The sequence below is a fragment of the Penicillium concentricum genome, assembly GCF_028827145.1.
Source record: "Penicillium concentricum strain IBT 3081 chromosome Unknown utg000001l_segment0_segment0, whole genome shotgun sequence".
NCBI lineage: Eukaryota > Fungi > Ascomycota > Eurotiomycetes > Eurotiales > Aspergillaceae > Penicillium > Penicillium concentricum.
In genome coordinates, this window is record NW_026622754.1 from 3,403,753 (window position 1) to 3,429,111 (window position 25,359).

Genomic DNA, 25,359 nt, shown 5'->3' on the forward strand with positions numbered 1-25,359 from the left:
TGTCATTCCTTCGATATCGTTACACGTCATACTGAAAAGCAAAATGATAACGCCGTTGATGGGTCTGTATCGAGATCGTGAACTCATCGTGATTCCGAATTCATGAACTTGCAAAAAAAAAGTCGAGAAATAAAACGCAATTCAAGACAAGCTAGCGTGCAGTTCGCGGGCACGGCGAGCGAGGGGTGAAATAAGTCGCAGGATTGGGTCGTGCGGATTGCGCTCAACGACTGACATGTACAGGGTATTGAGGCGCTGGCTCATGATGTCCAGAATGCGAGGTGCGACTTCGCGGAGGTCGGTGTCCTAAAAGGAAGAGAGTTAGTGGATAAATTACAAAGAGTCGAGATACAATAATAACATACCCTGGGGTTCACATTTTGGAGGACCACCTCGAGCCAGTGGAGGCGCTGGCCAATGTTGGTCTGCATGGTAGTGGTAACAGCAACGGCCACGGAGAGCATGACGATTGCAGAAAGTCGGGACAAGTAGGTGGGGGATATGTGGACGAAGAAGTTGTCAAACAGGTCAGCTTGCTGGTTAGATTGGAGCCACTAGAAAACTAATGTTAGTAGGAACGTCGAATATATGGAAGTAATTGAAACCAACCTTGATAGTGCCCTGCTCGAAGTGACCAGTATTGATAAGCTGCACAACATCCCCCATTTCGATTTCCTCGGGGGATCTTGCGACAGGGGAAGCGACAGGAACCGGGGCTGGGGCCAGGGCCTGGACCGGGATAACCTGAGGCTGCAGCACAGGCTGAGCCAACGGCTGCGGCATGCGCACGTGGTTCTCACTTGGCTGTCTACCCGAGGAGCGCTTGTTGACGTTCAAGACCTCGCGGTGGGAGTTCCCGTGCTGCGGGCTTTGGCTCTGCTGAATTTGGTGGCCCTGGTGCGCGGCCAGCAAAGAAACCGTCTTGGACAGGCCACGCAGGACTGCTGAAATCTCCTCGATCTTTGCAGTATCACTCTGGCGCTGGGCCTCGTATTGGTTGATCTGCGCCTGGAAGTGGCGTTCCATATCCGACTCCACCTTCTTCGTGGTACGTGCCAAGCTCTCAATCATGGGGGCAATCGAAGACTGCATGACCCGGGTAACTTCGGCCTCAATGCGAGGTGCAAGCTTCTGTGCGACCGAATCGGAGACAGCCTTCACCACAGGCGGCTGCTGCATAGCATTGATAACAGCCTTGGGAAGAACCTGTCGCAACTCCTCATTGAACGCGCCTCCAAGCTGTTGAGAGACAGCGCCGTTCAGTTGCTTGTTGACTGCTGCAGAAGTGGCATCGGCGATGACAGGAATGACATCAGTCTGGATACTGGCTGAAACAATGCGCGCCAAGTTCTTCTCGACGTTGTCAGAGAGTGTGCTAGAGACCAGGCGCAACACTTGGTCTTGCTTGGCCGACGAGGCAGCATCCCAGCTGCGACGTTCATCGTCGAAGCGACGATGGAGGTTCTCAAACTCATGGCCAAGACTCTTGTTGAACTCGCTTGAAACACTGCCTTGCAGGGTCTGGATGTGTTTATTAAAAGCTTCACTCGAGAAACCGAAAGCAGGCACCGCGTGCTCGGCAGCCTGAGTCGCACCCATCGCCGCAGTAGAAGAGGCAAGAGTCTCGAATTCCTTGGCAGCGGCGGAGGGGACTGGCAGAGACTCGACACCGGCAGTGACAGTTGGCTCCTTTGCCTTCACAGCTTCGGCGGCGGCAGCAGCAGCAGCCTTCTTCTTCTTTTTCTTTTCAGACTTCTCAGCAACCACAGGTGCCGCTGATGGCTCACTGGACTCTTCCTTCTTCTTGGCTAACTTGGTAGGCGAAGCGTTACGCGAAGGAGCAACTCCAGAGGCCAACTCTCCAATCTCTGGCTTTTTCGCCGATTCCTTGGGACCAACGCGAGACTGGATGGAGGCTGTATCGCCGTTGACAGATGGATCATCGGTGGCGTATGTGGGGAAAGTTTGGAGATCGCTGATTTCAATCAAGCCGTGCTCCATTGCATCAACAGGGCGAATAACCTTGTTATCCGCAGTCCAGCCCAAATCCTCCTTCTTGATGTTCAAGCAGGTCACACCGCGCGAGTGCATAACATAAAGCTCGAACAGGGGATTTTCCTCAGTGCCGCGCTTGTCAGTAGCGGACTTGGTGATAGGGAGAAGCTCCAGGCTTCTCAGCTGACCCTTGGAACCGAGAGAGATCTCCCGAATTCCACTCAAGCAAGCAGTAGACTCGGGCTTGGGTAGGGTGTTGTCCTTATCGTTGAGGTCTCGGATGTAGGCTGCCTGTGACATCTGGGGCAAATTGTACCGAGGAGCTGAAAGATGAGCAAAGTAGATAGAGTTACGCGTGGGATGTCCAACGACAATGACACCTGATGATGGGTGATAAGCCACGCTGCAGATAGCATCAGACTCGTTCTCGTGCGGGAACTTCAACTCCTGCACGGCCTTGCCCAGCCCAATATCCCAAAGCTGCAAGGTGTGGTTTTGCTTGAGTCCAACCAAAACATAACGGAGTGCCATAGATCGGGAATAAGCGCGAAGCTTATCGAGGAAGAGGACTGAAGTGGGCCAAGACTTTTCAGTTGGGGAGCCAGTGACAAAGGTAGTCAAGGGAACCCGGATCTCGGCAGGAGCAGGGCCTTCCACAAAGCTCGCATCGTTCAGCATATCATTTATATCCCAGAAGCGCAATCGGCCAGTCTTGTCCAAGGAGGCGATGACGGAATCATCATCACTGAAAGCGAAGTCTTTGCCGGCTTTACCAGTAGAGATCTTCAATGCACGCTCTTTGAAGAATTTCTCGGTGTTGACTGTACGCTGAGTACCAGAAACGCCGTAGGCAGGGTTCATTGCTGCCTTTGGCGAAACAATATAGATATTCTTGCCCCGGCCAATGGCAAACAAGTTGGTGTGACGAGTGCTCCGCTTGGCCCGCGTTTTCAGCTGGCCACCGGAGGTGTTCTCGTCTGAGGCCGGGAAAGGTGGGAAGATCAAGCTTTCGCTTTCCAAGGCATCCATATCAAAGAAATCCTTTCCAGAACGCGAGATCAAAGCCCAGTATACAGAGCCGCTGACTCCGATGCCGAGGATGGCCTGGACTTCAGAGTCACCAGCCGCAGAAGGAGCTGTGCACAGGGCAACATTGAACACTCGATCACGGGTGGAGCGGAACACCTGTCGGTCACTACCGTCATCCTGTCGAATGATTCTGATTCCACCGGTTTTGGCGAGCGCGTACACGATGTATTCGGATGTAGCCGCAGTCAACGAGCGGTCAAGCTGATCGAACTCCTTCTTCAGACGAGCAATATCCATGACATCATCATCACGGAAGGTTGTAAGTTTTCCAGACGTAGCTTTCACAGCAATGGAGATGAAGGGCCTCATTGGGAAGTTGTGAACAGAGACAACTCGTTCTTCTTCCTTTTCGGCGCTGTCTTCCGCACTCTCCCAGCTGTCAGCCAGAGCCTCAGTGTTGTCAGTCGCCTTCGGGGCAACTGGAATCGCTGAAGGTTCGACCTCCTTCACGAGCTCATCAACGTTAGCCAAGCTTGCCGCTTCTATAGCTTCAGCAGCAGTCTCGCGCAAATGACTAGCGATCGAGGAAAGAACTGCTTCAGAGGATTCCTCCCGGACACTAGAAACAGCAGCCTTGGCTTCGGTTGCAGCCTGAGGTTCGTCGCCACTGAGAGAGCGGCCAATTTCATCTACGAGACGACCGACGACTTCATGCACAGCGTCTTTCTGACCTTCATTCAAGATTGGAGACTGGGTCCTCTCCCTGGTGGCCGCAAGCTCGGGTCTCTGGGAAGGCTCCAGCTTAGCAGAAACATTGATCTTTTGCTTCTGAGTAACTTCGACAGCTGGACTTTGGAAGCCAGAGGTAGGCTGGGGAGACTTGTTAACAGGAGAGATAGCGGCCAATTGGTCAAACGGATTGACATAGGTGAACATTGAATCCTTTGAGTTGGGCGATACGACCGTTTCCGGGTTCGCAGGCACCTTAGGACTCTCATCCACAACTTCCATGAAGACATTCTTGGCTATCTGGTTCTGATTTTCATCAACGACAGCCTGCATATATGGTGCCTGTTGAGTTGAAGCCAGCGCCGGTGATTCAGCGACAGCAGGACCTGGCTGAGAACGGTTGAGCAGGCGAAGTAACATATCCTGTGTGTTCTCATTGGGGCCCTCGGGCTGACCAGAGTGGAATGCTGGGGGATGACCAGCGGGCGCGGTCGCAGGGGCAGCAGGGGCCTGTTGACCGAACAGAGTAGCAACCAAGTCAGACGCGGAAATATTTCGTCCGTGCGACGCAGGAGCTCCCTGGGCCGGCGGAGACTGCAAGTGCTCGGGAGCTGCAGCGGGGGCTTGCGGCTGAGGGGAAGCACCGGGACGCTGGCTGAATCTGAGAAGATTCAAAAGGTCCACAGAGCCTGGGTTGGTGTGCTGCGGTTGCGGCTGCGGCTGCTGGGGCCATTCGCCCCGAGGAGAAGGCATGTTAGGGCTCAAGATATCAGAGCCCTGGTGAGGGGGAGCATTCATTGAGGCAGGACTTTGGATAGTCGAGGATACCGAGGGATGTTCGTAGCCATGTGACTGGGGATGAGGGTAGCTCTGGCCATCGTAAGGTTGCTGCTGCTGAGGGTGCGGCGGGAACAGACCGGGCTGGTAATACGATTGGCGCTGCGCCTGAGGGTTATCCTGGCCAGGAGTGTTCGAAGGAGAAGGACGAGGCCGGATACTGGCTAAGAGAGCCTGGAGATCGGTGGGGGTGGACATTTCTGCCGTTACGCCGTGGTTATAGGCGACCTCCGCCGATAGGATCCAAGCTTTGCAGAGCTCTCAGAAGCTCTCTTTCGAGAGGGACAGAGTATGAAATTGGAAATCAGAAAGGCTAGAAAGGGCGACAAAAGAGCAAATCAGAGATAGGTGCGAGAAAAGAGAGATGGAATTGAAGAACGTGGTGAAGTAGAGAGGAAGGGTGAGGGAGAGAAGAACTCTCGGTAATATTGTTCAAGCCGTGGGTGTGGCTGAGGCTGCCGAGTTTGTGGCGGAATGTGGCTAGTGTTACTTCTTGCCCGACTCGCGTCATTAGTGAATCAGATTACTTTTTCTTCCTTTAGCCCACTTTCACTTGCCGGGTTCGAAGGTGGCGAGCTTATTAGACTATCAGAGTATTTTAATTACTTTCAACGACGCTTTTGTCCATCTGTCTATCCCCTTCCGGCAGAAGGCCAGCGCCCGCAAGCCCCATCATGTTCTGTCTACGAAGGTAAGAGAAGCAAGCAACCAGCAACCAGCAACCAGCAACGAAGTAGGGGATTGAGACTAACCCCGATGACGCATACTGTAGCTGGCTGCCTCTCCTCTTCATCCCGACCAACGCCTCCCCAATCTTCATCATCTCGTTTGTTGCCTTGACATACATCATTCACCGGCCATGTGTCTACTGCTCCGCATTACTCTTGATCCTCTTCGTCTCGTCATGTCATTGGTCAGACCGATGCATCTTTGACCTACGGAGTAATTGGTTTGCACCACGCTATACTTCAGGACCTGGCGATTATGCCCTTTCAGGCAACACAACCTCCGAAGCAACGGTGTCTGGCGAGGGCCTGACGGAATTTGTTTTCGATACTATGAACTCCACTGCCAAAGCCTTGACTGGTGCTGCATTTGAAGGCATCCAGCAACGAATCTCCCCCAATGGAATGGAATCAAGGCCCAACGAGTGGACAGGAGTTGGGTTGGAGTGGATGCGCAGCCTCTTGGGGAGACGGGAGTGGACTCTTCCATGTGTTGATGTTAAAGTTCGACTATGAAGTGTGCGAAAAGTTTGATTTGGCATCCTTCTTCTGTTGATGTATTCAAATGAGCTTCTGATTTCATATACATTATTATTTACGACTGTTTTTAGTTCATGTGCAGATCTCAATCCTCCCTTGAACACTTATGAACAACCATTGTACCTAAACCATTCTATAGTAATGTGTCAATCATTCAATGCCTTTTTGTTAGAGAAATAGATTCTCTTGCTGTTGTAACTCAAGTGGTAACGATATACAACATAATGCGATAATTGACTTGAAGGGGAAGACGCCGTTTAGCCTTAGCCCAACACCCATATCTCCCTCATACTAAGTTGAACATTCCAACACTGATAAGGACGAAAATAGCAGAAAGGCAGCTAGAATTTCTACGGAAATGAGACCGCTACATGCACTGAGGACTGACAGGAAGCTTGAACTAAAACAAGCAACGACAATATCCCCATTATCATGTGGCCCTCAGCCGCATGGCGATTATTTAGAAGAAGGCTTATCGCCGCCATTATTTGAGGCCGGACAGATACCGAGTGCAACAAGCATATTGTTAAGCGTTGGATAACAAGCAACACACGAGCAGAGCTAGACTCAGCTATTAGGTTTTGTTTTCAAAGAAAGCTCGGTGAAGACAGAAGAATGTACCTGACTCATAGAAGTTGTTAAACACTTCTGCAGAGCAACCGGATCACCATTGGTAAGAGCATTAGCAATGCACGTAAGCTGGGCGGTCAAGTTAAGACAAGCAGCGACACTACACGCCTCTGGGAGCTGCCGGACAATCTCTAGATTTTGTTGCCGAACTATATGTATGCCTCGTATTAGTACCCAAATTGCATTCGAAGAATTGAGGTTATAGAAAGGGATATGTACAGGAGGGTTGGGTATGTGTCTTATTGGCCACAGCAGCTATTCCTGCAGCTGAGGTCAACCCCGAGGCGAGGACGAGAGCGGCGATGTTGAAGCGCATATTCGAGACCGTTTGGGGATAATTGAAAACTAAGAAGGATAGCTTCAAATGTGGTATCTATGGTTATAAAGAGGGCAAGGTTACGCCATTGTTGAATTATATAGCTGTTTATCATATACACCGAAATTTTAGAGTTGCTCGCAGCAAAAGAGATGAACAGCAAGTCCACAGCACGAATGTCACATTGGTGGCCGATTGGTAGATGGGCATACGGAGCGAAGTGTAAAGTAGCTTGTCCAGGTGGTCACACTGAGTCGCATTAGAAGACTTGTCTTTCCCCAATTTCAGTATCGAGGTAGGTAGGTAGCATTAGATACTACCTCCCAAATATAAGAGACTTGAAGGGCGTTTACACAAAAGCTCTCCTATGACTGATTTGGTCTGGGAGGTGGGGATCGGATCTTTTAGTTAGAATTAAACAACTTGGAAAAAGTGAGATAGCTAAAGTCGATTATTTGACATGGGTTACACTAAGTACATGGCGAGGTATCTGTCATAAAACAAAATAACGGATAAACGCCGACGGGGAAGTGGTTGACCAGTAGTGGGACTGGCAGATCGAATCTCCCGCAAGTAGATTCATAAAACATAGATGGGCTGGAACGAGTCATAACGCAAGGCATGTTAACCACCGTAAAGGCAAGAAATGGCAGGTGAATCATGAAACACGACTCAAGGAAATGGGGTATCACAACGTCGACACTCCCAGTTCAAGATCTAGATTCGTAAACAAGCGTGAAGAAAGTAATGTATGGCTGAAGAATAATTAGAGACGTTAAAATCCGCAAGAAACTGACGAGGCAAAGTCATAGATAACGCAAATGGCATAATTATCAGATCAGTTGTAACCACCGCCACCCACGGGCAGAGGCCAGTCGTCTTCAGTGATACTGCTCCAGAAGGCCCAGACCCCAGTGACAGAAAGGAGAGTGAAGAGAGTTTCGAATAAAGCTCCATTGATCTTGCCATCCGAGGCCTGGCACAGGTGGGTGCTGATCACATAATTGAAGATCTGACCAATTGCGAACAACAAGCCAGCACCGGTGAGATACACTGTTGCATCGTTAGCATGTGTTTATTTTGAGTCCAGCGTGGTGTACTTACGCATTGGTCGGAACTCGCCCAGGACCCGGAGCACTAGTACGGCTTCCAGGAGGTAGAACAAGACAAGGCAAACGAGTGGGAAGAGTTGGTACAGAACATAAAGGGCGATGTTGCGATTTGGTGGCTCATAGCTTGACTGGAAACGGCCAGTCCAATCGAATCCGGTGTCTAAGGCAATATAGCCAGTCCCGATGAAGAGGGCGGCAGCAGACGCGCATATGAGACCGATGGAAGCTGCTGTGCCGTCGTCAAGCAACTGGAAGCCGACAAGTGCGTTCATGAGAAGGACCCAGCAAGTAGCAGTGATCGCGGCAATGTGTACTGCAGAGAACCCCTAGATACATCTGTCAGCCGAGACCTTGTATTTGTCCTGTAGAAATCCTACCTTTCGGACTGCGTCGCTCAGCGGGAAGCCGCCCACTGTGAAGATCTCACAGATCTCGATGACGATAAAACCGAGCAAGAACAGTTGCATTTCCCTGCGCACACACCTCCATGTCAGTTGATATTTCCTTAGTGAATAGAGATATCCCATACCTCCGGCCGACGGCAGCGTGCTTCTTGTCCGATCTCCATATCATACCCACGGTCAAGATAATGGCAATGAAGGCCAGCAGAATCGAACCTATCACAAATCAACAATCGTGCTCATATAATTCCTCCTCAATCGCATCGGCCTCGACTTCGCAGATCGTACCTAAGTTCCGAAGGTGCCTGTCCCCACTTAGAGGAATGCCAGTCAGATCGCACGCGTGGAAGGCAGCAGTCGCGGTTTCATTGGTGAAAAGCTGTACGCGACGAAGAGATATAATCAGCTGACAATTCTATGGCGCCATCCTAGGGGTTCCAAAAAGCTCTCACTCACATTGCAGACTGGTAGGGTTGAGTCGCGACAGAAGTTCTGTGATACCCATATGGGTGTGCGGTCAGTATCTGCCCATTGAAGGGTCTCTACTCCGTAGGTCGATTTGCACTTACGTGAAAGTTCCCGAATTGAGTGGACCCCATTTTGGATTGAGGCGCGATTCAAGCCAGGGGAAAACACAACAATGTTGACAAAGGAGAGTTCAAGACGGGAAGTGACCTGGGAGGACCAGTCCAGATAGATAGTGAGACCAGGTTGAGATAGAAGTAGAAGTAGAGAAATGGAAGTCTAGCTGGAAGAGCCTGTGAGGGGAAAGTGATTCAAGATCCCCACGGGTTACTCGGGGGACTCCAGGGCTGGCGCTAGTGTGGCTTAGAGTGAAAAAAAAAACGTCTTAACTTCCAAGTTTTTGGTTTTAATATCCAAAAGTGAATCAAAACAATTCTTTAGTGATTCTTTGGTGGTTCTTTGGGTCCAGTCACTAATAATAGTACACTCTTCCGCCTACGTAGTTGAGTGGTATAGAATTGTTATGTACTATGTAAAGATCATATATGTTGTAGGTTCTTTTCTGATCTTGTGGATACTTGCAGATCTCCCTAGACCTAATGCCGATATTGTTTTTTTTTTTTTTCAATTCTTTTTTTTTTCCTTTCATATTGGGGATAAACAGGTTTATCCTCGACCCTTGCTGGAGAGAATAATATATGGTCGCCAGGTCGACCAGGTGGACTCAAGCCACAATTTAGTAAGTTAATACACAACATACGATCCTCTGAATTTTTCCTTCATATATTGAACCATTGAGATATGCGGTCATGTTTTGTGCCTGCAGTGCTGTATCGTTACTCTGTGCCTCTACCGAGTATGGAGTATTCACATCGTAGAAGTATACATACCCCTTAAGGGCTCGATCTAGTCCAGTTGGAAATTAATGAAGTCACATTCAATTTTAGCGAATCAACCCCTTCTTCTGTACCGTACTCCATGTAGGTCGGCAACACTCGAAGAGTACCGCTTAACACACATCCTCAATCACCAAGTTTTGCCCATCATGCTCGCCCAGATCCAGCTTCAAGGTGCGCCCAAACAGCTCAAGCAGCATCTCGAAGCAGACCTTGGTGATAGCTGGATCATAACGACCCTTGCTGAGCTCATCACGGATAAAGGCATCTAGATAACTAGTGTCAGCATAGTTGCGTTCGATGGTATCAAGAGATGTGCTCACGTTGCGCCCAAGCGACTTCATAGAAGCCGAACAAGACGCCCTTTTCATGCAGAGTCTTGCGGATGAGATCCCGGCCCTCCGGCGGGACATGGTTATCGTTTTTGCCGAAAATCTAGAGATGTGTTTAGCAAGTGACACAAATGGAAACACTTGAAATAAAAAATAAATATAAGACATACCATTAGCATCTCACCCTTGATGTCCCCAGCTCTCTCCAAACTATCATCACTCTTACCCAGGGCAAGGGTCTTGCTGTGGATATCCGTGGCAAAGTAACACACGCTCGCCTTGACCCGGCTATCTAGCGCGCAACGATAGGCCAAATGGCCACCCAGACACATGCCCGTGGCACCAACTCGGCCGTTGCAAGTGGGCAGCGAGAGCAGATAATCCACGCTGAGACTAGCATCTTCATCATAAGCGGCAAGTTTCTGATATAAAGTTAGCCACGGATATCAACCCAAGGAGAACAGCCCAATAAAGAACAAAAAGGGAAACGCAAGTAAAACATCTATTCAGGGAAGTATATTTCGCTTACCTTGCCAATCTTCCATGCATTCCCCTTGTCTGTGTCCTCTGCGTCATACTTCAGAGGTTCCGGACCAGTGAATTCATGGTAGCTCGAAGGAGCAGCACAGATATAGCCCTGGCCTGCGATCTGGCGTGCAAAGCGTGCCACGGGGCCCGTTACTGCGGGTTCAGGATCATTAGTTGAGGTGCTCGGGCATTATTGCAGTGGAGGGGGCACGAACCTTGGTAGATCTCGCTGAAAACTACGACTCCGGGGAAGCGGGCTTTTGGGTAGCCTGGAATTGTCGGGTGGAAGACATAGATGCCTTATAAGTTGTTAGAATTGACATCATGAAGGAGCAATGACTCTATAGAGGGGATAAATTTGTTGTACGAGAAAGACCATGTACATACGCATCGTCCCCTGTCCATCCGCTTTAGTGGGGACATCATGATAGGATTCTTGGATCAGCATGGTTTCTTTTTTTTGTTTTCGACGGAGAAATAGATTGGAATAGACTCGAGAAATCAATTGAAAGATTAAGGCGCGAAAACATTATCGATAACATACGCGGGGCAGTCATGTGCTGATACCCGTGGACTGGCATCTCGACACTTTTATCCATGTATGCTTGCCTTTTAATGCAGGGATCAAGAATTGAAGTATAAATAGCTAATTTCTTTAGATTTGGATCAACTTCGGAATTCGGGTTAATCGTCGGAGTCGTACAAAAAAAGTCATAAAGCTCATAGTGGTGGATTCTAGATAGGTCAGAGGCCATAGGATGGTCGGAACATCTTGCTTCATGATCGGTACAGGTATTAATAATCTATTTGCCATTTTTCTTTTATACATATGATATCCCAAAATTGTTTGGCTGAAAGATGATCTGGTTAGACCTAAAGAAAAAAAAATCCCCTGGGCTCCCAGCCACCGAGCCCCCAAAATGAATCGCAAGGGAAAGTAGCGGACTGCGATTAGAAGACGTACTATAGCATACAAAGTTAGCCACAGGCACAGAGGGAATATCCAAGATCAAGTTACTCACAGGAATGAACAGGTAAGGCACCTGGCGTTCGTATTCGAGCCAAGTCTCGCCGTACTTGGTGCGACACCGCTGGATATCACGAAGAGCACGGTGACTGATCATGCAAGCGAAGAATACAGGGTAGAACCAAGGGAACGGGCTTGAGAAGCCGGTAATCAAGCCCCAGTTCAGAGCGAAGTAAAGATCGCACGTGTAGTGGATCTTACGGGCCTTGCCATCTATACGGTTGTTAGTATCGGAGCTCGTAAATTTTTGATATTTAAGATGAACTTACACCACCCATCCACAAGAATCTTTGAGCCATCGGCCGCAGTAAGAGTCTTGGGGTTCTCCACTGTCTGCCAAGGAAGCTGGGGGAAGGTGTTGCGGGTTACCATGGTACCACGCTCCTGCTGGCGGAAGCGGTTCTTCTGGCTGTTGGTGGTATCCCAAACCCAGTAGACGAACAAATAGGCGACGAACAAAAAGGCAAGGAAGTAGCGGTTCCAGCGGTATTCAGCAGGGTCATGGTTGGCGAGGTAAATGGTACAGTGACAGTAGCTCAGAGGCACACCGGCCAAGTTCCAGAAGATCAGCATGAAGCCCCACTTCTCGTAGTACATATCCCTGCAAAATGTTAGGAAATAATCTTGATTCTTAGGGGGTTATACCCTTACCAGGTGGAAACAATGCACTCCTCACCCTTGGAGCAGGCATTGGCGTAAAGGTAATGAGCCATGACAAGGAACATAACCTCGCCAGACACATAACCATACATCTCCCATTGGCGGGCAGCGGCGCCCATAGACAGACCCAGCAGGATGTACCAGGGCAGGCGGACCTCGAAAAACATCTTGAAGTCGAGGATCTTGAACATGCGAGGGTTGAGCTCGGCACCCATGAAGAAGTCATAGATCGGGTAGCCAGTCATACGGTGCTCTGCGCCGCGCGCCAAAGCCGAGAAGTAGGCAATGAAAGAGACGATATATCCAGACAGGATGGCCACGGTGAGCAAGGGACCGAACTCATCAATGATAGTGTACAGCTTGAAGACCCCAGTCACGTGCGCAAGGAGTACCAATGCAATACTGGTGTAGAACGACCACACACCAGAGCAGTAATATGGAAGCTGCTTGCCACCCATGTGTGGCAGGGGGCGACCCGAGACACTAACGCCGGGAAGAAGCACGTAGCAGGCACCCTCGAAGATAAAGAAAACCCAGTAGATAGTCCATGCCTTAACCGACGGGAAAGCACCGGTGTAGACCAGATTGACCAAGTGTGCGAAAAAGTCGCCGTAACTCTCGTTCTCCGCGGGGCGAGGGAACTTGCCGTCGTAGTAGGTAGCACCGATCCACATGTAGTACATGAGCATAGGGAATCCGATCATCATGGACAGCACACCCAAGGAGCCACCAAATTCAAAATGTCCGCTGTAATCCACTTTGGGATCGAGGCCTTCCTCCCAACCGTCCACGATGCGCGATGCGGACTTGGGATTAGGGGTGGTAGTCTTGCCATTGGTGACCTTCACCGGCATATCATCCTCTTCGGTCTTGACTTTGGCCGAAGTACGACGACGGGAGGCGGACTTGGATCTCTCTAGGGAGGGGGAGTTGGAGGCTTCATTCTCGCTACCATCGAAGACAGAACTGTTGCGGGTGGTGCGACGGCCGCCGGGGGTCTCAATGAAGCCGGGGCGATCCATTTTTCTGGAGGAAGAAAGGATTCCAAATTAGCTTGACAACAGCCTACTGTATACAAGCCAAAAGTTCCGGTGACTGGCAAGATATAACCCTGGGGGATTCAGGGTGTGGATACGTCGCAACTACGATCCGGTGGAAACTACTCACTTGGGAGTTTTCCCCGTTTGAGAGCGGGTTAAAGTCATGGTCGCTTAATCGGAAGACCAAGGTTCCGACTGCAATTGAGGGTAAGGAGAGGAAGGGTAAAAAGGAGCGAGGGAAAAAACAAGAATGTCCTGAATGTTTACCCTGCCCGTCCACGGACGGGTGTACTAATTGATTACATAACCATTCAAATAGGTAACTAATTTTAAAATCTCCAGGGCTCTATATCAGAGTGGGCAACCAGAATGTGAATTTAAGTCTATAAGGTACATAGTTATGATTCAAATTTTTGATAGAACATTGAAATATATATTTACCTAGGTAGTATATATGGTCTATTTATCAGTCAAAATACAGAACGTGAGTATACATAGATTTCCCTTGCTAAAAGGGGTTAAATACCCTTTTTTTTTTCCACTGTAATATTTCACCCCACGGCAATTTATTTCCAAGGGAACTTTAGTGGGCAACTCGTTGTCAACTGCCTGTTTTGATGGAACTCTGCCAAGATATGCAAGCCCTCAGATCTATACGATTTACCCCTTATTACAAATCCCAGATCACATGCCTGGTTTTATTTCTATCTTTGACTCCTATTTTCACCTGTTTTTCTCGCCAAATGGATCAGGTTACGGTGTGAATGTTATGTGTTTGATTTGAAATGTCTAGAAAAGTCCAACATTACCAGTAGAATGGAACACGGGCACATCTAGAACAATTACCAAGACAACCTGAAGAATCGGGAAATGGATCATATATGATAATATAGTACGAAGTTGATGGGAATTGAGAACAGTGAAACAAACAAGGCTTGATCAAGACCTATGCCCCTCTCTGGCTGCTAGTGGCCATCAATGTGATCTTGGTTTTGTTCTTCTTCTTTTTCTTACCCCCACTAGAAGATGGTCCAGAACTTAGATTCTGGTCTCCAGATGCCGTCTGAGCGAGCAGATCAGATTCCTGCTGGGCGAAGAGCTCATCCTCCCAGCCCTGTCGCCACCCGTCACTATGTATAGCCCGTTGAGCCTCAAGGCTTGGTGACAGTGAGCCCACTGCCGTTGTGCCCCAAACAGTGCGGATACCCGGGGGACTGGTAGAAGGAGAAGCCAGTGCCCCGAATCCAGACGAGCGTGGAGGAGAGGCCGAGGAGGCGGTGGCGTTGAATAATGTAGAATCCGCATTGTGAGGAAGTGGTTGGAAGTCATGAGCAGAGAATGGAGCTTCACTGACGCTGGCACTTCCAATGCTTGGCCGCTTGCGCCGAGCGGCAGCCCACCGTTTGTCGTCCTCTTCCTTCTCCGCGCGAATGCGATCCTTTTCTTCTCGGGCTTCTTTTTCTCGGTTACGCTTTCGTCGCCTATCAGTCTCTGCGCGGAAACGTCCCAAAACCTCGGGGACAACCACGTCCCTCCAGTCGCACTCCAGGAAGCTAACCTCACATCCCTGCGGAAGATGCCCGAGGTACTTCACTCGCTTGCGAAGCTCATCATCCACGATGTGGCCTGTTGATATGTGCTCCACTCGTGGTAGGATGGTTGCAGGGAACAAAGAATATTCTCCAAATGCAGCTTTGAGGATGCGAATATCCAAAGACGAGAGGTAGAACTGAGGCAATGCCTGATAAAAATGATACGGTTGATCTGGCCCGGAAGACGCTGGTGCTTGCGTGCTGCGGCCTTTCTCTTTAGCTTTGGCACTGGGTTTGGAATCAAGGTGGACTCCGTCTAAGGTTTCAGAGATATGATCCGCTTCAGCTGATGTAGCGGGCGTCGCAGTAGAGTCTGCAGAAGAGCCATTGGCAGGCGTAGGTGCAATATTGCGTTCCTTAACTGGCCGGACATCAGGCGGATTGCCAATGCCTCTCAGCTTCTCCTTGGCATCCATGATAGAAACAATTGCTTTTCTGGTCCAAGTATTCTCGTCGCCAAAGAGAAGCTCGTCTTCAACTTCCTGTCTGCGGAGGTCTTCGATCTCGGCATCATACTGAGCGGCCATATATTCTTCACCACCTTTCATGATTCTAGCATAGTCGGCAACTTCCGCCACATGATACCACGGAACATCCTCGCCTGGACTAAGTGTCTCAGATCCATCACGAGGCAGAGCAAGGGTGCTGCCCGACTCTCGCTTTACAAGTCTCAATACAACATCACCGCCTTCGACGGGAAGATCGCCTTCTTGGCCACGGAACCACCTCACAGGTCGAGTCTCGGAGATATACACCGAGTCCCAGCAGATAGGACATTTCTTCCAACGGTGCCGTTTTTCAGGGACCGTGTTATCGTCATCGGATGAGTGCATGTATCGGATAAGACATGGGAGGCAGAAGATGTGACCACACCGTGCCATCCGCGGTGCCACCGGAGTAGAAAGACAAATGGGACAACTGGCAGCCTGTGTCTGAGCAGATACCAGTACTTGAAGGACCGAGGCCCAATCGAGATGGACATCCGCATTGGCTGCCTGAGCATGGAAATTTTGATTTGGCATCACAATAAACCGGTAATTCGCATGAACATAACGCGATTTGTCTACTGCACCCGCTCCCCAGGATGTATACCGTCGGATGTTGCGAGGAGGTGCTTGGTATTGTGGGCGAGGTGGAAGTGAAAAGTTCATCAAGTGAGTGATGGACGTCTGTCCCTTGCGGCTGGTGGTGGATTTCATGGCGGCCTAGATAATGCCTCCAGGGTCAGCAGGCAGCTCTTGAGGAAGATAGACCCGTGAACCCACCGATTCGTTGTACTCGTCATCATCCAATAACCGAGGTTTTCTTTGACGGTTATGCTGACTCTTCCGAGCTTGATTATTCCTTGGGGTGGCTAAAGTTTTCGATTGTACCCCTGGCCGAAAACCTCCAGAACCTCCGACGCGCCTTTGAGAGCTGTTCTCCGCCGCAGCTGCTGAGTGAAATGGAGTAGACGAAGCTGTATTCGGAATGTTTACCGCTTTAGAAGGGGGCGGGTTCTGTCCTGCATTGGATGACATATCTCTGCAGTAATGGCCCTTCAGTGGAAATCCCAATAAACCAAATAAGGCGGAGAGTCGAAACGAGCCAGTTGGGAAGATGAGGGGTTCTACGGGGACTGGATAAAGTCAACAACTGATAAGATGTCAATCAGCTGGCGGGCAGTAGATCGGGTGATCTACTAGGTGCTGAACAAGCCGAACAGGAAGAAGAGAATGAATGGCCTTAAAGGCCATGTAAAAATAGGATTGAGGATCGAGGGACGGCCCTCAGGGTGCCACTTGATGTCGTGAAGGTCCAAATTCGCCCCTCTCTGGTTACAAATCGTAATGTCACGTGAACCAGCAAGTCCCGACACCCAATTCGGTCTCGGTCCCCTTCAGCTTCATTTCGTTTGACGGTGAATCGAGGCCTCCCAACCCTCGTCTCTTATTTCTTTTTTTTTCTTTCCTTTTGCTCACCTGCTTCTTATCTCCCACTTGTCAACTCTCTCCGCCTAGGGAGTTACTTGTACAGCGGTCTGCTTTTCTCTTCTTGTTTTCTCACTCCGATCTGGTTTGGCAGTTTCCTTCCACCAATCCCAGCAGCCCAACAGCTCTTTCGACCCAGTTCATCCTCCACTCCCATCCTCCAACATATCCAAAAGCTCTTACCGAGGCCACGATAGCTGCCCAAATGCGCCAGCAGCTCTAGATTTTTCCTTCCTCTTGACTGCTATCGCGCATGGCACTCATTTGAGGCAACGCGTGACCGAACGTCAAGACAACTTTTTTTTCTAGCCAACTCAATATGAACCACCACCTTCCTGCCATGCCACATGGGCAGCTGCCCATGCCTCCTTCGAGGCGCCAGCAAGACTTCTCTTACAACGCCGCGCCTCCCCACATGCGATCACCACAGTACATAGGATATCCTCCTCACATGAATGGCCACATGCCTCATCAACCATACTCATCGCAGCAATACCCTTACTGGTATCCACCATATGGACATATCCAGGGTCCTCCACGTCCATACCAGGCGCCCTATGGACCGATGATTGTATCTTCTTATCCTCACTCGCAGCCTGTCATGGCGCCCACGCATATTCCTCACTCGATGCCCATGCATCAAAGAACCCCGACTCCACTGCAACCGATAATGTCTCCATCTGTCATGCATCCGTCGATTCAGCCCATTCAGCCCGAAATGCAGGAATACCCTGCTGTTCTACCTCACTCGGTCCAAGGATATCCCATCGCTTCTCCGCCACCACGATGGGAGCCACAGCCAAGCCTGCCGCCGAAGCCCACTTTTGCCCCACCAGTAAGTGTTTACTCTTATCGCAAATCAAACATGAATATTTTCTAACAGTTAATCTAGATTCCTTGGCTCTCGGTTCCAGAGCAGCCCTTCCCGGCCAGAATCCCGCGCAGACGTCGCAAGGGCCGTGTCATGCAGTCATCAGTTGAGCTTCCCACCAAAGACATGCACATGGTCATCGAAGGAGATGAAAACGAAGAGACTCAGCCATCCTCTTCATCTACCCAAGAATCTTCGGAACCTCAAACACCAACCACCACCATATTCCAACAGTCGGATACAGACTCCACACAGCCCACCACCCCTTCGTCAGTTGCGAAATCACAAGCACACTCGAAAAGCTCGAAGCCTGCTCCGGTTGTTCCAGTGGTGCCCAATGTGCCCTCTACCCCACGCCGCCAAGCCAAAGATGGCAGTGCCACATCTGGAACTCCTAAATCGACTGCACCTGCTACTCCTGTCCCAGTGGTAGAATCGGATAAAGTTCCTTCTGTTGAAACCAAGACAAGCTTGCCTGTGCCAGCTGTACCCAAGTCCTGGGCTGATTTGGTCCGTTCGAAGGAGTCGGCGCGAGCAGCAAGTGCCGCTGCCGCTGCCGCTTTAACCGAGCCACACGGATTGCCTGCCCAGAAAAATAAATCCCTCGCAGATGTCCTGAGCAAGTTAGGAGAAGATGTCACTCAATACAGCGACAAGATCGCATTCCTTGAACCTCGAGGACTGGTCAACACCGGGAACATGTGCTACATGAACTCTGTGTTGCAAATTCTTGTTTCCTGTACCCCGTTCTACCAATTCCTTGATCATCTTGGCCGACGTGCTGCGCACACCTTCCACAGTGATCTTCCTTTGATCGATGCGATGATCATGTTCATGAAGGAATTCCGTGTTATTGACGCGGCCACTTCTGAAGATCAACTTCGCCTCAGATTGAAGCCCAATGAGCTTGAGCAATATGGTGACTCTTTCGTTCCTGAATTTGTTTATGAGATGGTTCGACAGCTGCCACGATTCAGGGACATGCGGCGCGGACATCAGCAGGACGCCCAGGAGTTCTTAGGCTTCCTTCTCGAGGAGATGCACGAGGAGTGCGCTCGTGCCGAAGCACACACCGCAGCGAAGGAAGGAGACGATTCTTCTGTCGATGGCTGGTTGGAAGTTGGCCACAAGCAAAAAGCCGCGACCACCCAACTGTCTGGCTCTCTTTCTGCTGAGTCGCCGGTTACCAGAATCTTTGGGGGAAAGCTTCGCTCAGAATTCAAGGTGCCTGGCAACAAGACTTCTGTCACGTTAGAGCCCTATCAACCTTTGCAACTCGACATTGGATCGCATGACGTCCACAACATTCTCGATGCGCTCAAGGGAATGACAAAGCCGGAAAGCATCCAGGGTGATTTCAACTCGTCACGCGGACCGAACATCACCGCGACCAAACAAATCTTCATTGAGACCTTGCCCCCTGTTCTCATTCTTCATCTCAAGCGCTTCCAGTACGACAGTGTTACAGGTGCCACTCAGAAGATTTGGAAGAAGGTTGGATATCCTCTAGACCTGGAGCTTCCGCGGGAGGTTTTCCCAGCTCATCGGCGTAACGCCATGGCAGCCCATGGAGGTCCCCCCAAGTATCGCCTCATGGGTGTGATTTATCACCACGGCAAGAACGCCAGCGGCGGTCACTACACGGTCGATGTTCGGCGACAGGAAGGCTTGGAATGGATCCGCATGGACGACACTGCCATCCGTCGCGTTCGCAGTGAGGAAGTGGCGGAAGCTGGTGGTGAGGAAGACCCTAAGGTTCTCGCTGCTGCTCTTGAGCAGCACAAGCACGGGAAGGTCCCGAACGGCAATATTTTCGACCACATCGATCAGGATGACATGGATTTGACTGACAGCGGCAAGGGCTGGAGCCAGGTCAATGGCAATGGTGCCAACGGACATGCAAGCAAGAAGTCTGTGAACGGAGTTACTTCACCTTCCGCCGCCCCCTCTGGGGTCCGAACTCCCCTGGGCCGCTATGGCTCTCATGACAACAAAGTTGCCTATCTATTGTTCTACCAGCGAATGGATTGAGGGTTCTCACCCAAAAGCTTCGCCATTAGGCTGGGCGTCCGTTCATCGACGAACACCTGCACTTGGGCATGTTGAGTTGATGACTCAGCGCCATTCATCATGACATCCTTGTGACTTCTCAACTTCCCTACTTCCCACTTGACTTCTTAACTTCCACACTTGCACTTTCCCGGTTTGTTTAATTCATCAACGAAGCACCACTTTCCACTTTTCCTTCACCAGAAATATGTCTTCCCCAAACGACTACACCTCATCGGAAACGGAACAGTCACAGGAGTCTCGCGATACTGAAGATTTTACCCATCAACAAATCTGCCTCGCAAATGTTCATGGCCTTGACATCAGTGGATTGAAATGTTGCAATCGACCTGGCCAACCTGATTGCTGAAAAATATCCACGCGTCCGTAAGAGTGTGTTCCTGCAGAAGAAGGTTTCAACGCGCACAATGCCCAATTACACACACGAAGCCCCGCACACGTGGTGCCACAAGCAACTATTCCGCTGGCACATCGACGGGCAACTTTCTGCGGCCAAAGTTCTTGATGTTATGGTGACAGCCAGCCCATGCGTCGTTGCGCGCAACCCTCCTTATGTTGATAATCAGAAAGAGCCCGACACTGCTGTCACATGCCTGGGCAGCCCTACTCTACATGAACCAATGGTCGTTATTGAGGTCGGATTTAGTGAACCATATGTGAGCCTAGTGGAGGACGTGAAACTTTGGTTGGAGGGAGTCAGGGTCCATACCCGCAAGGTTATTCTCGTCAAGTTTTTCCGGCGCCGCCTAGGCGCCGCTGGCATAATCGAACTCTGGGGACGAAATTCCGCGGGAAGTGCGTACATGATCTGGAGCAACCGGATTTCCCTGATTCATGGGCCGCCCGAAAGGCCTATCTATCTCCCCAAAGACGACCTTTCTAACGGCGCTGTTGACCCAGAGTCACGGAACGATCGCCTTGAATTCCACATCCCTTCTCTGCGAAGCATCATTACCAAAATGGGCCTTAATCGCGTGGGGCTAACTCCGTTACCCTGAGATCTCATCAGCAGACATTTTTTTGCTCTTTTATCTATGACGAAGCCACGAATTTCCTTATCTTGATCTTGATTGCTTTGTCTGCATAGAAGGCGGGTGTTGAAGGGGGCTGGGGTTGTTTAGCCTGGGGCGTCGGGGTGTTTCTTGCTTGTGTTGGGAAGACGAGGGAGGTTAATGGCGTAGACGACAGTGGGCTGGAGGGTTGAAGGGGTGTGGAAGCTACAGGAGGGAGAACACAGAATAACAGGTGTGCTATGTCAAAAAGCCTATTATTACCCAAAAAAAGTTCCAAGAATTTTATCTCAAGATTGTATTGCTGTAATACATCGTTTATGTAGCATGTAGGTTATACTGAACCGAATAGTTAGTATAGTTGTGAATGTATGCAATCAAGCATGGAAGATAGGCATTCCACACTCGCTCTTCACTTCCAAATCCCCATCCTCTACAAACTCAAACCCAAGAGCCCTCCAGTTCAACTCCTTCCTCCAATGTAGCCCATAGTACCCCCTCTCGTCTTGTCCATCGACTGCAGAAGTGTCAGCCTCTGCAGCTTGAACAACCTCATCGGCCACGGGACCAACAACCGGCTCAGAAGACAGGCCACCACTCTCCAACCTCCCACGTCTGGGGAAGATGACAGACCGGAACCGGGAGAGAAGCATGCCCATAGAGCAGCACAGACATGGCTCATGGGAAAGGTAGACGTCCAAGTCTGTGCAGAGGTAGCCACCCTGTGACCGAGTACGAATGCGCGGGGCTGCAGGCGTTATAGCCGGGGTAGAAGAGTCCGCAATTACCACGGTAGATGGAGGAGGAGCTGGGAGAGGTGGGTGGTGATGCCGGGATTGGGAAGGGTCTGTAGAAGGGTCGATAGTCAAGTCGGATTCAGGGTTAGGGTCTTGGTGTTTCCTCTTCAATGGAGAAGACGGAGACGGAGGTGAGTTGGAGATGCTGGTAGATATTCCATGACGGTGGCGGTATAAGAAATATGATTCCAAGGCGCTTAGCCCTGACTGTTCTAGTTCAGGCTTCGATAGACCTGCGGTAGTCGTTGATGCAGACACGTGGTCAAGACGATCATGTTCTCGGCGCCAGCGAGCAATCAAGTCGACAGCACGCATCAGCGCGTGCAGTTCAGGCCCGCCCTCGATATCCGCGTTGTATGTCTTGCTCGCTGGGTTTGGCGCTACCCCGGCGTGCAGCTGGGCCTGAGATGGTGCGCCCGCCTCGGGGCGGGAGTAGCGCGCATCGCCGGCAACTGCGAGGACTGCTTCATCCCATTCTGCTGTAGTGTCATATCCGGCCTCATAGCCTGCCTCGGTTATTTCTTCTTCAATGGCAGGGTCGACTATCACTGCGCCTACGCCACGGCCTAGCCCGGATTGTTCTGCTTCCTCTGCTACTTTGCGCGCTAGGGATAGGTAGTACCCTGCCCGTGGTTCAATGGATTCCTGTGCGCGTTTTAGGATTTGAGGAGGCGGCGCGACAGTTGAGCGGGGTGCGGCTGGGTTGAATACGACTGGCCAGAGGGTCTTGGTCCATGTTTCGGCTTGAGTTGCATTGAAGGGGGGGCAAAGGGGGATTGTGGCGGGGTGAAGTTGTATAGTAGGGGGTGGAGGATTGGACTGTGAAGCTTCCTCTGGCGTTCCATTTGTAGTTGGAGGATCGTTTGTAGCGGCCGGCGCCGTCTCCGGCGCAAATGGAGCCAGCAGAGCCTTGAGTGTGGTGATATCAGGCAACGGTGGTGATATGAGCACGAATATGGTTTGTGCCGGGGCCGCTGGATGAAGGCTCTGGCTTTCAATCTTTGCCCTTAGTGGGGGTGGGAGTAGTTCTCTTTTAGCGAAGCGACGGAGGTGTGATAGCGGAAGGGAAGGGTCTTTGGGAAAAGCCGTGTCGAGAGCTCTAATTGAGGAATTAATTTGGTGGTTTAGACTGGCCAAGCACACGGGTCTGTAGCTTACTTGATCACTTTGGATGCAGACTTCACATTGACTTCTGCGACAAAGGCATCGCCTATTTGTTGGTTAATCTTGATGTCGCAAGAAGAGGGCGATGTTGTGGGTCATACCGAATTCTTCTGGGGGCCTTGTCTCTTGGACTGTTCGAATGGGGACCACCTGCCCACCGAGGGGCTTGAGGTCTCTGATTGTCTTTTCGACGTCCATTCTAGCTATCTCAAATGGCGCACCCAGTCACAGGGTGGAATGAGGTGAGTGTGTCAAGATAGGTTGACCATGTACAATGGCATAGACTAAGGGGTGTTTGCAAATTATAATGCCTTGAAATTGCGTTTCACCCTCAATTGCCGACGTCGACTTCAATAATTCAGCGGAAGTATTCACATAGACTTGAAGAAAAGAAAGCTATACAAATGGATGCAAACAATGCAAACTTTCTGTGTTTGCCCCGTTTTGGTCTTTTCAGTCGGCAGGTTCTCAAAGTAATTTGTGTCTGCCTTTTACTGCTGTCTACCTATACAACTGAGAAGGGGGAGGAAATATCTTAACATCCAGTAAACAGAATATCTGAGGCTACTAAAAAGACTACTAAAAAATACATTACAAGGCCGCATGCGCGCCGTCTACTCTTGTATAGTTTCGGATTCTTCGAGGGGCTTACATGTACGTTATGAAGAGCCATTACTATTATACCTTTTATAGGGAGCTAGGCCGTGGTAAGGGGATAACAATGTTTGTTGCTCCATCTAAACCTCACACCCCTCAGCTTCAACAGTGTATAGAATGCAAGAGCCGATGATGGATAGTGCGTATAAAAAAATGCCCAAGGTCTACACTTGCAAAAACTTAAATAATGAGTGGATATTTGGGTTTTGTATTGTTCTAAAAGAAACAGTTAAGACGATAGGTGACTTGATCATACATATCACCCTCATCCCGTGAGACACCAAACGCCGAATGCCCTGTGAAATAAAAAAGAAAATTCGCTGAAAAGTAGGAACAAGGTATTGCCCATCGACCTTTTGGTATATGCTGAGATAGATGTTCTAAAGCGCCATGCCTGATCCCGATACTCCTTGATATTAGATCAAAAGCAAAGATGCATCGAGATCTGCATCATCCCCCGCTAATGCAAGTGGTATGTATTAAATCACACCGCCAATGACTCGGCGGGTGACAGGCAGAAGAATCCACTCATCCATGGCTGACTCGAGACCGGCCCGAGTGGTCCAGGGCAGAACGTAATTTGTGCAGATTTCGCATCGGCGTAATTGGGGCGTATTGGTCCAGCCTTATGCTGAAACAGGACCGGCTGCTGGAGCAATGCCGGTGACCCCAGCTTTGGCACTTCCATTTTGGCAGATGCCTTCAATTTCAAACCCGTCGCATCGATCGACGAGGCTCTGATAATAGTCCACCAACACTTCCGGTTGTGGGACAATGCGCCATTCGACTCGGAACAAGAAATCGAGTTCGAGCATGGCTAACTCAGTCATACCGATTCCACCAACTCGAGCATACGTCTTGTTGGTCCAAAAACTGTCGCTGAGTCCCTTGCTGGCAACTGTGGCGCTGGTGATCAGGAACCGATGGATGGTCAAGCTGGAAACAGTGAAGGCGGGGTACAACGCGCAGAGTCGATCGATGTAGTAGACCATACTGAGGAGGATAGGGGGGAGAGAGTAGCGTGGGTTGTCAATCGCTGTAGGTAATCTTGCACGGAGATTCGGGGCGGAGAGCGCGAATGAAAGCGAGTCAGACGACCCTGGTGTAGTGGGATCTTGTCGTTGAATCGGATTAGCTCCATGAGCATGCTGGAGATCAGCACGACCATGTCACGGGGGTCAGCCAGTTCATATTGCGTGGGCAACATCTTGACATCTGGTTTGGAAGCTCGCAGGCGCTTGGACTGCGATCTCTCCAAATCTTCGCCATCGTAGTCCGGTGTCGCATCCGATGAGTGATGGTCGCGTTGGCTGTTGCGCTTGTTGGAACCAGGGGTAGGGGCGGGCATCGAGGGGGCGGGGGAGGAAGTTGGGGGTGGATTTGTAGATGTGGCGGTCGCCGGAGTGGTTGCAGTCACAGCGGAAGAAGTCGATTGGGGTGTCGAAGCCAAGGCCGAATTGTTGACCAGGGTCTTCAGAGTGTCGGATGTAGATGCGCGCCTGCGTTGAAGATCTGAAGTTTCAGGAGAGGTAGGATCGACAGTATGTCGATTCAAGGCTGAACGAAGTTCGTCAATGGCCAGACGCGAGGATCGAGGACTATTGAATTGTGGAGCGCCAGTAGGCTCATAGTGGGAATGCGACCCCGAAGTTGAAGGAAGCGGGGAGCGCAACGCAGCCGTTGAAGGCGAAGGCGAAGACGCCAACATGGTTAGGTTATTAAGGAATGCTAGGCTGAGCATTCACAGTGCAAGGTGAGACCACGTGGGCGCACAGTCGGGGCGCGCTGTGGATGGCGTGGGTGCACGGCCGGCCTCATCCTCAAAGAGGCTTAAAAAGGGAGGCAAACAAAAAAGGTATGCAAGGGTTATAATAAAGAGATGGTTCTGGGAATAATACTCCGACCTTTTGAGGAAAGGGGGCGAAGTTGAAAAAATCTTGTTCGTTGGGGGTGAGGTAATTACATC

General features: G+C 50.4%; 10 protein-coding genes across 10 annotated transcripts; 3 read left to right on the plus strand and 7 right to left on the minus strand.

The window, feature by feature from the left end:
* Positions 1 to 141: 141 nt before the first annotated feature.
* Positions 142 to 4,788, minus strand: N7517_001277 (uncharacterized protein; the record flags this gene model as incomplete). The annotated part of the gene is made up of 3 exons (XM_056719007.1): positions 142 to 306; positions 366 to 554; positions 610 to 4,788. The coding sequence occupies 3 exons, from the start codon at positions 4,786 to 4,788 to the stop codon at positions 142 to 144; spliced, it is 4,533 nt and encodes a 1,510-aa protein (XP_056583142.1).
* Positions 4,789 to 5,264: 476 nt separating this feature from the next.
* On the plus strand, positions 5,265 to 5,831 carry N7517_001278 (uncharacterized protein; the record flags this gene model as incomplete). Its single annotated transcript, XM_056719008.1, has 2 exons — positions 5,265 to 5,281; positions 5,363 to 5,831. 2 exons carry the CDS (start codon positions 5,265 to 5,267, stop codon positions 5,829 to 5,831), a joined length of 486 nt encoding a protein of 161 aa, XP_056583143.1.
* Positions 5,832 to 7,639: 1,808 nt separating this feature from the next.
* Positions 7,640 to 8,913, minus strand: N7517_001279 (chitin synthase export chaperone; the record flags this gene model as incomplete). The annotated part of the gene is made up of 7 exons (XM_056719009.1): positions 7,640 to 7,854; positions 7,906 to 8,239; positions 8,291 to 8,384; positions 8,443 to 8,530; positions 8,603 to 8,693; positions 8,771 to 8,806; positions 8,884 to 8,913. 7 exons carry the CDS (start codon positions 8,911 to 8,913, stop codon positions 7,640 to 7,642), a joined length of 888 nt encoding a protein of 295 aa, XP_056583144.1.
* An 875-nt stretch (positions 8,914 to 9,788) lies between these two features.
* N7517_001280 (dienelactone hydrolase family protein) lies at positions 9,789 to 10,983 on the minus strand (the record flags this gene model as incomplete). The annotated part of the gene is made up of 6 exons (XM_056719010.1): positions 9,789 to 9,943; positions 9,999 to 10,110; positions 10,178 to 10,429; positions 10,537 to 10,688; positions 10,751 to 10,834; positions 10,923 to 10,983. The coding sequence occupies 6 exons, from the start codon at positions 10,981 to 10,983 to the stop codon at positions 9,789 to 9,791; spliced, it is 816 nt and encodes a 271-aa protein (XP_056583145.1).
* Positions 10,984 to 11,486: 503 nt separating this feature from the next.
* Positions 11,487 to 13,427, minus strand: erg4 (c-24(28) sterol reductase; the record flags this gene model as incomplete). Its single annotated transcript, XM_056719011.1, has 5 exons — positions 11,487 to 11,498; positions 11,558 to 11,775; positions 11,832 to 12,163; positions 12,214 to 13,248; positions 13,390 to 13,427. 5 exons carry the CDS (start codon positions 13,425 to 13,427, stop codon positions 11,487 to 11,489), a joined length of 1,635 nt encoding a protein of 544 aa, XP_056583146.1.
* Positions 13,428 to 14,208: 781 nt separating this feature from the next.
* N7517_001282 (RING-type E3 ubiquitin transferase MAG2) lies at positions 14,209 to 16,053 on the minus strand (the record flags this gene model as incomplete). The annotated part of the gene is made up of 1 exon (XM_056719012.1): positions 14,209 to 16,053. One exon carries the CDS (start codon positions 16,051 to 16,053, stop codon positions 14,209 to 14,211), a length of 1,845 nt encoding a protein of 614 aa, XP_056583147.1.
* Positions 16,054 to 17,143: 1,090 nt separating this feature from the next.
* On the plus strand, positions 17,144 to 19,726 carry N7517_001283 (mRNA-binding ubiquitin-specific protease UBP3; the record flags this gene model as incomplete). Its single annotated transcript, XM_056719013.1, has 2 exons — positions 17,144 to 17,659; positions 17,717 to 19,726. The coding sequence occupies 2 exons, from the start codon at positions 17,144 to 17,146 to the stop codon at positions 19,724 to 19,726; spliced, it is 2,526 nt and encodes an 841-aa protein (XP_056583148.1).
* Positions 19,727 to 20,172: 446 nt separating this feature from the next.
* N7517_001284 (uncharacterized protein) lies at positions 20,173 to 20,763 on the plus strand (the record flags this gene model as incomplete). The annotated part of the gene is made up of 1 exon (XM_056719014.1): positions 20,173 to 20,763. The coding sequence occupies one exon, from the start codon at positions 20,173 to 20,175 to the stop codon at positions 20,761 to 20,763; it is 591 nt and encodes a 196-aa protein (XP_056583149.1).
* A 389-nt stretch (positions 20,764 to 21,152) lies between these two features.
* Positions 21,153 to 22,934, minus strand: N7517_001285 (putative tRNA-specific adenosine-34 deaminase subunit Tad3; the record flags this gene model as incomplete). The annotated part of the gene is made up of 3 exons (XM_056719015.1): positions 21,153 to 22,671; positions 22,731 to 22,782; positions 22,838 to 22,934. The coding sequence occupies 3 exons, from the start codon at positions 22,932 to 22,934 to the stop codon at positions 21,153 to 21,155; spliced, it is 1,668 nt and encodes a 555-aa protein (XP_056583150.1).
* Positions 22,935 to 24,019: 1,085 nt separating this feature from the next.
* phoB (regulatory cyclin phoB) lies at positions 24,020 to 25,101 on the minus strand (the record flags this gene model as incomplete). The annotated part of the gene is made up of 2 exons (XM_056719016.1): positions 24,020 to 24,429; positions 24,489 to 25,101. 2 exons carry the CDS (start codon positions 25,099 to 25,101, stop codon positions 24,020 to 24,022), a joined length of 1,023 nt encoding a protein of 340 aa, XP_056583151.1.
* Between the last annotated feature and the right edge of the window lie 258 nt (positions 25,102 to 25,359).